Source organism: Acipenser ruthenus, chromosome 15, assembly GCF_902713425.1.
Source record: "Acipenser ruthenus chromosome 15, fAciRut3.2 maternal haplotype, whole genome shotgun sequence".
Lineage (NCBI taxonomy): Eukaryota > Metazoa > Chordata > Actinopteri > Acipenseriformes > Acipenseridae > Acipenser > Acipenser ruthenus.
In genome coordinates this window covers 21,142,431-21,155,346 of record NC_081203.1, presented here as the reverse complement: position 1 = coordinate 21,155,346, position 12,916 = coordinate 21,142,431, and the positions used below count along the sequence as shown (strand labels likewise).

At 36.3% G+C, this 12,916-nt stretch overlaps 1 protein-coding gene and 2 long non-coding RNA genes across 3 annotated transcripts; 1 reads left to right on the top strand and 2 right to left on the bottom strand.

The window, feature by feature from the left end:
* Window positions 1-5: 5 nt before the first annotated feature.
* LOC131697486 (uncharacterized) lies at window positions 6-2,359 on the bottom strand. The gene is made up of 4 exons (XM_058986599.1): window positions 1,934-2,359; window positions 1,322-1,540; window positions 829-991; window positions 6-381 (listed from the first exon to the last, which is right to left on the bottom strand). Exons 1-4 carry the CDS (start codon window positions 2,221-2,223, stop codon window positions 31-33), a joined length of 1,023 nt encoding a protein of 340 aa, XP_058842582.1. The 5' UTR covers window positions 2,224-2,359; the 3' UTR covers window positions 6-30.
* Window positions 2,360-2,884: 525 nt separating this feature from the next.
* LOC131697485 (uncharacterized) lies at window positions 2,885-4,602 on the bottom strand. The gene is made up of 3 exons (XR_009307312.1): window positions 4,171-4,602; window positions 3,559-3,777; window positions 2,885-3,228 (listed from the first exon to the last, which is right to left on the bottom strand). It is a non-coding gene; the product is annotated as an uncharacterized LOC131697485 (long non-coding RNA).
* A 2,380-nt stretch (window positions 4,603-6,982) lies between these two features.
* LOC131697484 (uncharacterized) lies at window positions 6,983-8,587 on the top strand. The gene is made up of 4 exons (XR_009307311.1): window positions 6,983-7,119; window positions 7,485-7,571; window positions 8,184-8,209; window positions 8,543-8,587. It is a non-coding gene; the product is annotated as an uncharacterized LOC131697484 (long non-coding RNA).
* Window positions 8,588-12,916: the final 4,329 nt, after the last annotated feature.

Sequence of the window (12,916 nt, the reverse complement as noted above, 5' to 3'; positions counted from 1 at the left end):
GTGACAAACTGAGAAAAATGAAGCAATATCTTACTTGTAACAATCTGATCCTTTTTTCTCCAGAACATTAGTTTCCAAAGTCATGGCAGATGTAGACTGAAACAGTGTAGTGTGTATTTTAGATGCCTCTACACCAAATGACACTGGTGTCTGTGTTAGTACAGAGTCTGCAGAAACACAAACATCCTGTACTGCATGAAGATCATTACTGTCCAAGCCTAGATAGTTTGGAAATGCGATTCCAGCATTATGCAGACCATCTGGATTGGATGTCACAGGTTCAGAGGAACATCCAAGTATTTCATCTGCAACTAGTGTCTCTTCACGAATACAGTTAGGATCCTGAGAATTATCTGGCACATTAGTTTTATCCCAGTCTTCCTAAAATGGCAAAGTAATGAAATAAATGAATAAAAACTTAATAATGTATGAATATTCAAAATAGAAAATCTATTTGTTTTATTATACATTACATCAAAAGCATACTTATTTTTAAAAGTAAAAAATCTGTGGTATTATTTTCTTTAAACAGGATAAAAATTATTTCTGAAACAGAATTGTGTAACTGCATTACGATGACAGATGATGCCAAAGAATGCTTAATTTATTAATAAAGATGGATACTGTTTCTCTGACAATTCCTCAAATACACAATTTCAGATGAACAGATAACTTATTACTGTCCCTGACAAATTATAGAAAAGTATAATATATGATTTGCATGTCATCTACCTAGAAGTAACACAGCAAAACTTCTAAACCCTAGTAACTTAATCCTAAAATAGACATGAGGCAAATATTTCACAAAACAAGAAAAATAAAACTTACAGGTTGTTGGTCCAGCCTTTGCAGATCCAAGATTTCAACAGAGGGGCGAATATAGACAGAGCGTTGCTTAAATATTTTGTTCATCATCCAACCATTGAGTGTTTGGTTCCTCATTAGAGAAGGAGCTATCAGTTTATTGTGGCAAGCCATGAGTATTTCCAAACTGTAATTAAATAAGGTTTTTCTTGCATTAAATCTAAGATATTTGGATAGCGATCTTGCAAAACGTTTTTCAACAACCACCAATAAATAATTAAAGCAAAACATGTTTTAAAACACTTGTAAAGTGCAAGCAGTGTGGCACTTTTTGTATTTATTTTTCACACATAATACAAGTGTAACAAATACACAGTGGATTTTAATATTAATAGTATAACTATTGTAAAAATCCACAGCACAACACTTTACCTATATAGCACTAAACTGCAGAACATCTATAGTACATCTTAACGTATATCTGCCCTGTAGCATTAGTAATAATAAACATGCATACTTAGCTCCTGGAGGAAGATGACTGCTGAAAGCTGATCTAATATTCTCTAGAAGTTCTTCAGCCGACCACTCCTTGTGGAATTCAAAGGCATTCATCACATGCCCACTTTCATAGAGTAATTGCTTGGTTCCGTGTTTTACAACTACATTGTTGTGAGGTCCGCCCAGCAATACTACCTCCTTTGTAAAAGTAGCAGGACCTTTGAAAGTTGGTCGCCTTCTTAAACAAAGAAATATATCACATTATTTTCATAACATGTGCATTTATTCATTCATGTATATAGGCTTACTTTTGTGAAAATGTAGTACTCGTTCAAGTTACATTTCAGTATGGCTGTTTCAAGCATCCATTAATGTATACAAATATAAATTACTTAAAATAATAACAATAATATAACAACGTAGCTCACACATAAACTAAACTTAACTTTTTTTCCCGTTACAAAAGCCTGTTACGAATTTATGAATTACCACTTCTTTTGGCGTGCATGCACGTATTTGGTTTATCGTGCCTAGGTGTATAGGACACTACCGTGTGGCCTACACACAAAATGCGTGTTATTAAAATTTAAAACACACTTGAAAATAATAAATATAACTAGGTAATGCTTACTTTTTGGTTGGTTGGGTTAATCTTTGTGGTGGTCGTATCGTTGACCTCGTGAAATAAGATGATGCAAGACTTGACGTGTTACTGATTTCGGAATGTGTAGGCCCGGCGGCAACTGATGAAGCTGGTCTCAAAAAAATAGTTTTTAATTCTTTTTCCACATTATTTTCATTTACGACTTCGTGCATCCTGCGACCCCCGTTTTCTAAAACATTTGCTAAAGTTGTTAACAGGCTCCTATCACCTGCCAGTTTGTCGACTAAATCAATTACAGATTTCGCGGACTCTGCCATTACTGAAGATAATTATGAAATGACGGTCACAGAAGCACGTGCATTTGTTGCTGTGTCACGTGTCAATTCTTAAAAAAAAAGTTTGATGTATTCAGTTTGCTGTATATCCACACAAGTTTGATGTATTCAGTTTGCTGTATATCCACACAAGTTTGATGTATCCAGTTTGCTGTATATCCACACAAGTTTGATATATGCTATATCCATTCTGATATATGTTATATCCATTCTGATATATGCTATATCCATTCTGATATATGTTATACCCATTCTGATATGTGCTATATCCATTCTGATATATGTTATACCCATTCTGATATATGCTATATCCATTCTGATATATGTTATACCCATTCTGATATATGTTATACCCATTCTGATATATGCTATATCCATTCTGATATATGTTATATGAAATAAATGAATAAAAACTTAATAATGTATGAATATTCAAAATAGAAAATCTATTTGTTTTATTATACATTACATCAAAAGCATACTTATTTTTAAAAGTAAAAAATCTGTGGTATTATTTTCTTTAAACAGGATAAAAATTATTTCTGAAACAGAATTGTGTAACTGCATTACGATGACAGATGATGCCAAAGAATGCTTAATTTATTAATAAAGATGGATACTGTTTCTCTGACAATTCCTCAAATACACAATTTCAGATGAACAGATAACTTATTACTGTCCCTGACAAATTATAGAAAAGTATAATATATGATTTGCATGTCATCTACCTAGAAGTAACACAGCAAAACTTCTAAACCCTAGTAACTTAATCCTAAAATAGACATGAGGCAAATATTTCACAAAACAAGAAAAATAAAACTTACAGGTTGTTGGTCCAGCCTTTGCAGATCCAAGATTTCAACAGAGGGGCGAATATAGACAGAGCGTTGCTTAAATATTTTGTTCATCATCCAACCATTGAGTGTTTGGTTCCTCATTAGAGAAGGAGCTATCAGTTTATTGTGGCAAGCCATGAGTATTTCCAAACTGTAATTAAATAAGGTTTTTCTTGCATTAAATCTAAGATATTTGGATAGCGATCTTGCAAAACGTTTTTCAACAACCACCAATAAATAATTAAAGCAAAACATGTTTTAAAACACTTGTAAAGTGCAAGCAGTGTGGCACTTTTTGTATTTATTTTTCACACATAATACAAGTGTAACAAATACACAGTGGATTTTAATATTAATAGTATAACTATTGTAAAAATCCACAGCACAACACTTTACCTATATAGCACTAAACTGCAGAACATCTATAGTACATCTTAACGTATATCTGCCCTGTAGCATTAGTAATAATAAACATGCATACTTAGCTCCTGGAGGAAGATGACTGCTGAAAGCTGATCTAATATTCTCTAGAAGTTCTTCAGCCGACCACTCCTTGTGGAATTCAAAGGCATTCATCACATGCCCACTTTCATAGAGTAATTGCTTGGTTCCGTGTTTTACAACTACATTGTTGTGAGGTCCGCCCAGCAATACTACCTCCTTTGTAAAAGTAGCAGGACCTTTGAAAGTTGGTCGCCTTCTTAAACAAAGAAATATATCACATTATTTTCATAACATGTGCATTTATTCATTCATGTATATAGGCTTACTTTTGTGAAAATGTAGTACTCGTTCAAGTTACATTTCAGTATGGCTGTTTCAAGCATCCATTAATGTATACAAATATAAATTACTTAAAATAATAACAATAATATAACAACGTAGCTCACACATAAACTAAACTTAACTTTTTTTCCCGTTACAAAAGCCTGTTACGAATTTATGAATTACCACTTCTTTTGGCGTGCATGCACGTATTTGGTTTATCGTGCCTAGGTGTATAGGACACTACCGTGTGGCCTACACACAAAATGCGTGTTATTAAAATTTAAAACACACTTGAAAATAATAAATATAACTAGGTAATGCTTACTTTTTGGTTGGTTGGGTTAATCTTTGTGGTGGTCGTATCGTTGACCTCGTGAAATAAGATGATGCAAGACTTGACGTGTTACTGATTTCGGAATGTGTAGGCCCGGCGGCAACTGATGAAGCTGGTCTCAAAAAAATAGTTTTTAATTCTTTTTCCACATTATTTTCATTTACGACTTCGTGCATCCTGCGACCCCCGTTTTCTAAAACATTTGCTAAAGTTGTTAACAGGCTCCTATCACCTGCCAGTTTGTCGACTAAATCAATTACAGATTTCGCGGACTCTGCCATTACTGAAGATAATTATGAAATGACGGTCACAGAAGCACGTGCATTTGTTGCTGTGTCACGTGTCAATTCTTAAAAAAAAAGTTTGATGTATTCAGTTTGCTGTATATCCACACAAGTTTGATGTATTCAGTTTGCTGTATATCCACACAAGTTTGATGTATCCAGTTTGCTGTATATCCACACAAGTTTGATATATGCTATATCCATTCTGATATATGTTATATCCATTCTGATATATGCTATATCCATTCTGATATATGTTATACCCATTCTGATATGTGCTATATCCATTCTGATATATGTTATACCCATTCTGATATATGCTATATCCATTCTGATATATGTTATACCCATTCTGATATGTGCTATATCCATTCTGATATATGTTATATCCATTCTGATATGTGCTATATCCATTCTGATATATGTTATACCCATTCTGATATATGCTATATCCATTCTGATATATGTAATACACATTCTAACATATGCTATATCCATTCTGATATATGCTATACCCGTTCTGATATATGCTATACCCATTCTAACATATGTTACACCCGTTCTGATATATGTTATAGCCAAAAAGTTGAAATTTTGAATTGAACGGCCCCTCATACTTGATGCAGTCTTTTTAATGCACTGCAGTATAATGGGAACGTGCTTGATACTACCTGTAGCACAGCAGTTGATCACATACAGCTCTGGAAAAAATTAAGAGACCACTGCAAAATTATCAGTTTCTCTGGTTTTACTATTTATAGGTATGTGTTTGGGTAAAATGAACATTTTTGTTTTATTCTATAAACTACTGACAACATTTCTCCCAAATTCCAAATAAAAATATTGTCATTTAGAGCATTTATTTGCAGAAAATGACAACTGGTCAAAATAACAAAAAAGATGCAATGTTGTCAGACCTCGAATAATGCAAAGAAAATAACTTCATATTCATTTTTAAACAACACAATACTAATGTTTTAACTTAGGAAGAGTTCAGAAATCAATATTTGGTGGAATAACCCTGATTTTCAAGCACAGCTTTCATGCGTCTTGGCATGCTCTCCGCCAGTCTTTCACATTGATGTTGGGTGACTTTATGCCACTCCTGGCGCAAAAATTCAAGCAGCTCGGCTTTGTTTGATGGCTTGTGACCATCCATCTTCCTCTTGATCACATTCCAGAGGTTTTCAGTGGGGTTCAAGTCTGGAGATTGGGCTGGCCATGACAGGGTCTTGAACTGGTGGTCCTCCATCCACACCTTGATTGACCTGGCTGTGTGGCATGGAGCATTGTCCTGCTGGAAAAACCAATCCTCAGAGTTGGGGAACATTGTCAGAGCAGAAGGAAGCAAGTTTTCTTCCAGGACAACCTTGTACTTGGCTTGATTCATGCCAAAGCTGCCCGATTCCAGCCTTGCTGAAGCACCCCCAGATCATCACCGATCCTCCACCACATTTCACAGTGGGTGCGAGACACTGTGGCTTGTAGGCCTCTCCAGGTCTCCGTCTAACCATTAGACGACCAGGTGGGCAAAGCTGAAAATTGGACTCATCTGGGGGAGCTTCAGCAAGGCAGATTTGTCTTTGTGAAGGACGCATGAATCAAGACAAGTACAAGGTTGTCCTGGAAGAAAACTTGCTTCCTTCTGCTCTGACAATGTTCCCCAACTCTGAGGATTGGTTTTTCCAGCAGGACAATGCTCCATGCCACACAGCCAGGTCAATCAAGGTGTGGATGGAGGACCACCAGATCAAGACCCTGTCATGGCCAGCCCAATCTCCAGACCTGAACCCCATTGAAAACCTCTGGAATGTGATCAAGAGGAAGATGGATGGTCACAAGCCATCAAACAAAGCCGAGCTGCTTGAATTTTTGCGCCAGGAGTGGCATAAAGTCACCCAACATCAATGTGAAAGACTGGTGGAGAGCATGCCAAGACGCATGAAAGCTGTGCTTGAAAATCAGGGTTATTCCACCAAATATTGATTTCTGAACTCTTCCTAAGTTAAAACATTAGTATTGTGTTGTTTAAAAAATGAATATGAACTTATTTTCTTTGCATTATTCGAGGTCTGTCAACACTGCATCTTTTTTGTTATTTTGACCAGTTGTCATTTTCTGCAAATAAATGCTCTAAATGACAATATTTTTATTTGGAATTTGGGAGAAATGTTGTCAGTTGTTTATAGAATAAAACAAAAATTTTCATTTTACCCAAACACATACCTATAAATAGTAAAACCAGAGAAACTGATCATTTTGCAGTGGTCTCTTAATTTTTTCCAGAGCTGTAGGTATTGTGATAAAGTAGGGGTAGGATAAAAGAAAATATAGTCATGGGGTTTAAAATGGGTAGCAGGACTACACCCCACCCCCTGGAATACCAAGGGGCTTGGAATTAGCGCTGGGATGATTAGCACCCGGCACTAATTTGATGAGGGACACCTGCCTGAAATCAAACAGGCAGCCATATAAACAAGGCTGAAAGAGGCTACTGGTGTCTGTCTGTGGAAGTTGGAGTTGGGCTTTTGTTTGTTTTGTTTCAGTAATAAATTTGCAGGTACGGCCCTGTTTAAACCTATTAGTTGTTTGAGTGCTGTTTGTTTACAAAGACAGTGAAAAAGATTCTGAATTGTGTTCAAAATGACATGCTAAGGTAAGACTTTGTCATAGTATGTACAGTCGTTTGTGCACATGTTATTAAACAAATTGACTATAGCTTGGTGTTGCAGCCTTTATAAAATAAATAACAAACATACGTGGGTTTGATCCAACAACAGCTTCTTTGATCCAACAACCTTGGATTTTTATCTCGGATGATCTCACAGGATAAGAAAGACATGGTTGGTACTTTTACTGATACCCTCCCAAAAATATAACTTCCTCTTAAGGTAAAAATGATGGTCTTCCAATTCTAAATTGTAACACATTCACAGAACAAAATAGATAAAGGGTATTTAAAGTGTGTCACTTTACTGCAGAAAAAAAAATCTAACCAATTGAAGAATTACATTTTTTCAGAGAGTCACGCCAGCCAAGTTGGAATAAAGGATTGGGGAAAGCTACTGTGACTACCTATACAGGACTGACCTTTATAGGAAAGCTAAGGTATTTCCACAGCTATCCCAGTTGTTTCAGAGCCATTCAAATGCTTTTTCTAGATCAAGGGTATCCAATCCTGGTCCTGGAGGGCTTCTAACAAGCACTTAATTGATCCAATTAATTAATTTAGGTTAGAGTTGGAACAAAAACCAGGAGGGACACCGGCCCTCCAGGACCAGGATTGGAGACCTCTGGTCTAAAGCACTCTGGTCAAGTTTCCGACAAGTCTTGCACGGTTTTGAATCCTAGTGGTTTTTCATACTATAAAAGCATGAAGGGTCCAGCCGTATAAAGATGTAATGTAAAGGGACTAAACAAGACAAAACTGGGGCTTACTTGGCCCCTCACTTTTTTTTTTATTCATGTTGCTACTTAGTTTCTCTTGCAATACAAAATGTGCACTGTTTAACTTTGCCACTTTTTACCATACATCTTTACAGAGCTGACCCTTTTGTATATAACTTGGACCAATCGTACATATTACATCTTTATATAGCTGGAGGTTCTATGCTAACATGGATGTTTTTGTACCTAGAAATATAGAATACATAATTCATGTGTTCTCCAATTACAAGAGGTAAACATTTAAACACATTGTATTTCTGTTTTTCACTGCAGATAATCCAAGGAAAATTGAATAAGAGGTATGTTTATAGTCTTACACATGTATTGTACATTGTTCCTTGGCCAAGCTTAGTTAAATTAAAGAAATGTGCCGCTAGATGGGGCTGTTGTACTGGTCTTTGGTTTGGTTATTGAATACGCCCATTAAAGCTGCAAACAACTGTAAAAACGAAATTGGTGTTTTCTTTCCTCAGCAACATATGTCTTGCAGATTTAAGTACAAATGTGTGCAATACAAGCATGAAGTAAATGAAGTGTAGTTTTTAGGAGATTCAATTCATTGTTTTACTCTGTCTTTCCTGAAAGGTTCAAATTGGTAAATTAAACTATTTGTTTTGTACCGTTTACTTCAGGATGTATTCTCTGCATTTTGTGCCACTATCTATAATGCAATGGACGGTATGTAATTTACAGGAAGCTAGAAAGACTTTCGCTTTGATTGTTTTGTTTGTGTGAACTTTTTTTTTTTTTTTTTTTTTGGCGCTGAACCCAAAATAAGTGTTCATCTGCATTTGGGTTCGATTTCTGCATGAAAAAAATCTGTCAGTCTGGTAGATTAATATCAGTTATTTCTTCATTCTAATAATTAAAATAATATTTATCCATTACAGTACAAAGCTATACAAGTAATGGTTCAGCCATAAGGAATACCAAATTATTTTAATGGAATTAATATAGCAAAAAATTTCTTACATTTAGAAAGTTACATTCTTGACCTGTAAGTACTGTAAATCCTAGCTGATTCATAGTCTGTTTTTATTCCTTTCACAAAATGTGCCTTTGTTGCTAATATATGTTTCATATATAAAATGCCACCTTTTTGTATTTAAAATATATTTATATATTTGTCATATATTAAATACATCCAGAACATTTAAAATGACTTGCAAATATATATGGGCCATATATTTATAATGTATGCTTTTCCTTCTATTTTAAATATATGGTTATTCTGTTAGGGTTACATGGATACTGAATATACTGTATTTCCAGTAGGTATTCCGAATCAGTGCCCATCCCTTTAACAATGGGTATAGGACAGTGCATTTACTGTACTTTATAAACCAATACAGTTTCTCGCAAGGAAAACATGTTTTGTATGTGATTTTATTTGTAATGCATAGGGCTAATCCTCAAACCTGAAGATATTGACTAGGTAAACCCACAATTTAGAATAATTAAAACATATTAAATATATCTAGATGCTATTAAAATATAAGTAAAGCATTTCTTTGAAATATAAGATTGTACACGTTAGGGCTTTTTATATTTTTGCTTATTGTCCATTTTACCCCAATCAAACCCCTTGTTTACTAAATATCTTTCTATCTCTGAATAGACGGTTCACACTGTACCAGTGCTGGAAACTACCACTGCAGAAACACATCTGTGTGGTAAACAAATATCCCACCCAGTCCCTCTGCATTGATAAATGGATAAGATTTGGATACCACTGGTAGATATTCGGTGGTTAACTGGAGGGTAGATGATCTCCAGTGTTGTATTTTATATTTGTTTTTAGTACTGTGTGTGTGTGTGTGTGTGTGTGTGTGTATATATATATATATATATATATATATATATATATATATATATAAAGTGCTAGCAATAGGTGCATTTTTGTAACGAGTAAATAGGAGTTTTTTTTTGTTAAAGGCTGGTGCTGCAGCTCCAGTAACACACAGCACATGTTATTCGTTGCTGTCATTAAACAATATTGGTGCAGAGAAGCAGCAAGACACACTATAATTCTGCTAGTTATTCACTGTATAGTTTATGTATGGTCTGCTCTGGTCTTCCCTGCCTGTGCCTCCTGTCTGCCTGGCCTCGTGCTGTGCTTTATGGAGGTCATTTTAATCTGGATTTGTGACTATTATTACTTACAGTTGTTATTGTGTAAGCATCTCTCTCTATCACTGACTGTTTGTTTTATCAAGGCACATTTATTGTTGTAATATTAAGCAGGACCATAACAGATGTCTGATTTGATGTAGAATCTAAGTTAAACTTACATACCTATTTATTTCTGTTCTGTTTAAGATTTTGTTTAAATGTTTTATTAATAAAATAGAATGTGTTTTTGTGATGCCTGTGCTGTGAATACAGTCTGTTTGGTAGAAGAATAAACGCTCACAGCATGGTCCATGGGGCTTGCACTGATCGTTCCTGTGCATGCATAGCTCAAGTGCTTGTGCTCCACACAGACATCTGCTGCAACCAGACAGACAAGCAGGAAAATGAGATAAAACAGGCAAATCATTTTAGAATGGAAAAATTGACAACGTCCTTGTATTCATCTACCATTTTTAAAGCATAAGCAGATTTCGCAACCGTGATTCATTCAAAGAACCAAGGAATTATACTGTCTGTTTTTTCGCTAAGAACATGTGAATGTCTTTATAGTGGATGGGCATTAATAATTATACAAGAGTAAACAGTGAAACCCTGTTAAAGTCTTAATGGCTGTGTATACTGATTACACGCCTACAGAAATGTGGTATTCATTATACTGGTTCTTGTCAAGTGTTCATTACATTATAATCAGGACTCAAAAGCATAAGGTTGGTTGGATGGCAAAGAGAAGTGATTTTCTGCTGAAACAAAAAAAAAAGGCTTAACTCTGGTTAAAACAATGTGGCACTGAAATGGTTAATGCTAACTGGACACCAGAAAGTATACAGATGTGTCATGTCGTCTGTATAATTGGTATGATTTTTTTTTTTTGACTGGGCAACACAGAGATAATGTGTAACTTAACTAAGAAAATAAATACAGCTGTGTACAAATCATTAAAACAAATATCTTAAAGATTCACTGGGATCCTTGAAGACACAGCTTGACAAAGTTTTGAGACCAACCCACTACTAGGAACCAGACAGCCACAGATGGACCGAATGGCCTCCTTTTGGTTTGAAAGTGCAGTGTCTCTACGCAGCAGAAACATAGTCACATGACCTTAATATGGTGCCATGAGGTCAGAGATCAATAACATGTTCACTAACACATTTAGAAAATATGACAGTCACTTCCTCAAATGATTTGTGAGATACAACTAAGTCTCTGAAAGCGGTTGTACTCTCATGCAAGCTCTCCTCACAGGGATGCTTAATTCAAGTTGGTAGAGGGAGTACGATTTGCTTGAGTGATGACAAATCGCTTCCAGTAACATCTGTATATCCTGGCTCGGTGTCTGTAGTTTCCTCTTCTAGACACCCACAGTCTGCAGCTGCAGGTACTACAGGAGCACTCCAAACAAAGGTCTCCAAGCAGCGGAGAACTCCTTCTGGGATAACCTACTTATCAATATTATCAGCACGCGTCTTTTCTTTCAACTTCCTTAACTTTACCAGAATACTTCAAGCTGCATCTTAATTTGTTCTTCAGTTTGCTACAACAGACCTCAATGACAAATGAAACCATGGCATCTCTAGCACTACAACTTCAATTGACCTGCAGGCCTGCAAAGTGACCAAAGTGACAATGTGTCTTCTGTATCAGTCTTTGACCGATGCTCTGGCAGTTGAGCATAGTGATCTGGTCGTGCTCACAGCAATGTTAGTGTCTGTTGCTTGGTTCTCAGTCTGTAGACCATTATTTATTTATTTATTTATTTATTAGCACACACTCTTATCCAAGGTGACTTAAAATTGTTACAAGTTATCACAGTACAAAGTATTGCATTATAAAATATCACATTACAGGTTATCACATTAAAATATCACATTACAGAATATCATATAGATAAGACCAGATATGAAAGTACAATAAAATCAATTCAAGTAATAACCATACAGTAGCATTAAGTAAGAGCAAATTTGACTAAGTGCAGTTAAACCTTATAGTAACTATTTGCTTATATGAGTAAAGTCCAGTAAGAACATGTAGTAAGTACGATAAATGGATGAGATTGATTTCAGAAAACGTGAGTACAGATACCTATAAGAGTAAAATCAAATACAAGATATAATAAGTAGTTACAGGTAGAAGCAGTAGTTGAATGCAGCAAGGTATGGACCAGTTCAGTGCAAGTACAAGCTGATACAAGTACAGGTACAAATGGGTGCCATATAGTCCAGCATGGTCAAGAGTTATAGTAGTGACAGATGCTGTCTGAACAGGTGTGTCTTGAGGCGGCACCGGAAGGTGGTCAGGGACTGAGCAGTCCTGATATTCGTGGATAGGTCATTCCACGACTGAGGGGAGGGGGAGCAGAGGGGGATACAGCTAGTCTGCCGGAAGTGGAGGAGCAGAGAGGGCAAGAGGAGGTGTAGGGAGAAATGATAGTCTGGAGATAGGAGAGAGCAGAATGTTCAAGACAGCGATAGGCGAGTACAAGAGTTTTGAATTGGGTGCGAGCAGTGATAGGGAGCCAGTGCAGATAGTAGAGCAGTGGTGTGGCGTGGGAGAAACGGGGAAGGGAGAAGACAAGGCGAGCAGCAGAGTTTTGGATGAACTGGAGTGGACGGGTAGCAGAGGCAGGAAGGCCAGCCAGGAGGGAGTTGCAGTAGTAAAGGCAGGACAGTACCAGGGACTAAACTAGGAGCTGTGTGGAGTAATCGGTGAGGAAGGGGCGGATTCTACATATCTTGGAAGGAAGAAGCGACAGGAACGTGCCAGACCATGCTGTATGCGTAATAGGACTTGGGAATCTAACTTTTCAACATCCTCTTCTACCACCACTGTATATCTGGGGTTTTGTTTGTTGCTTCATCCAAGAAAGCTGCCTT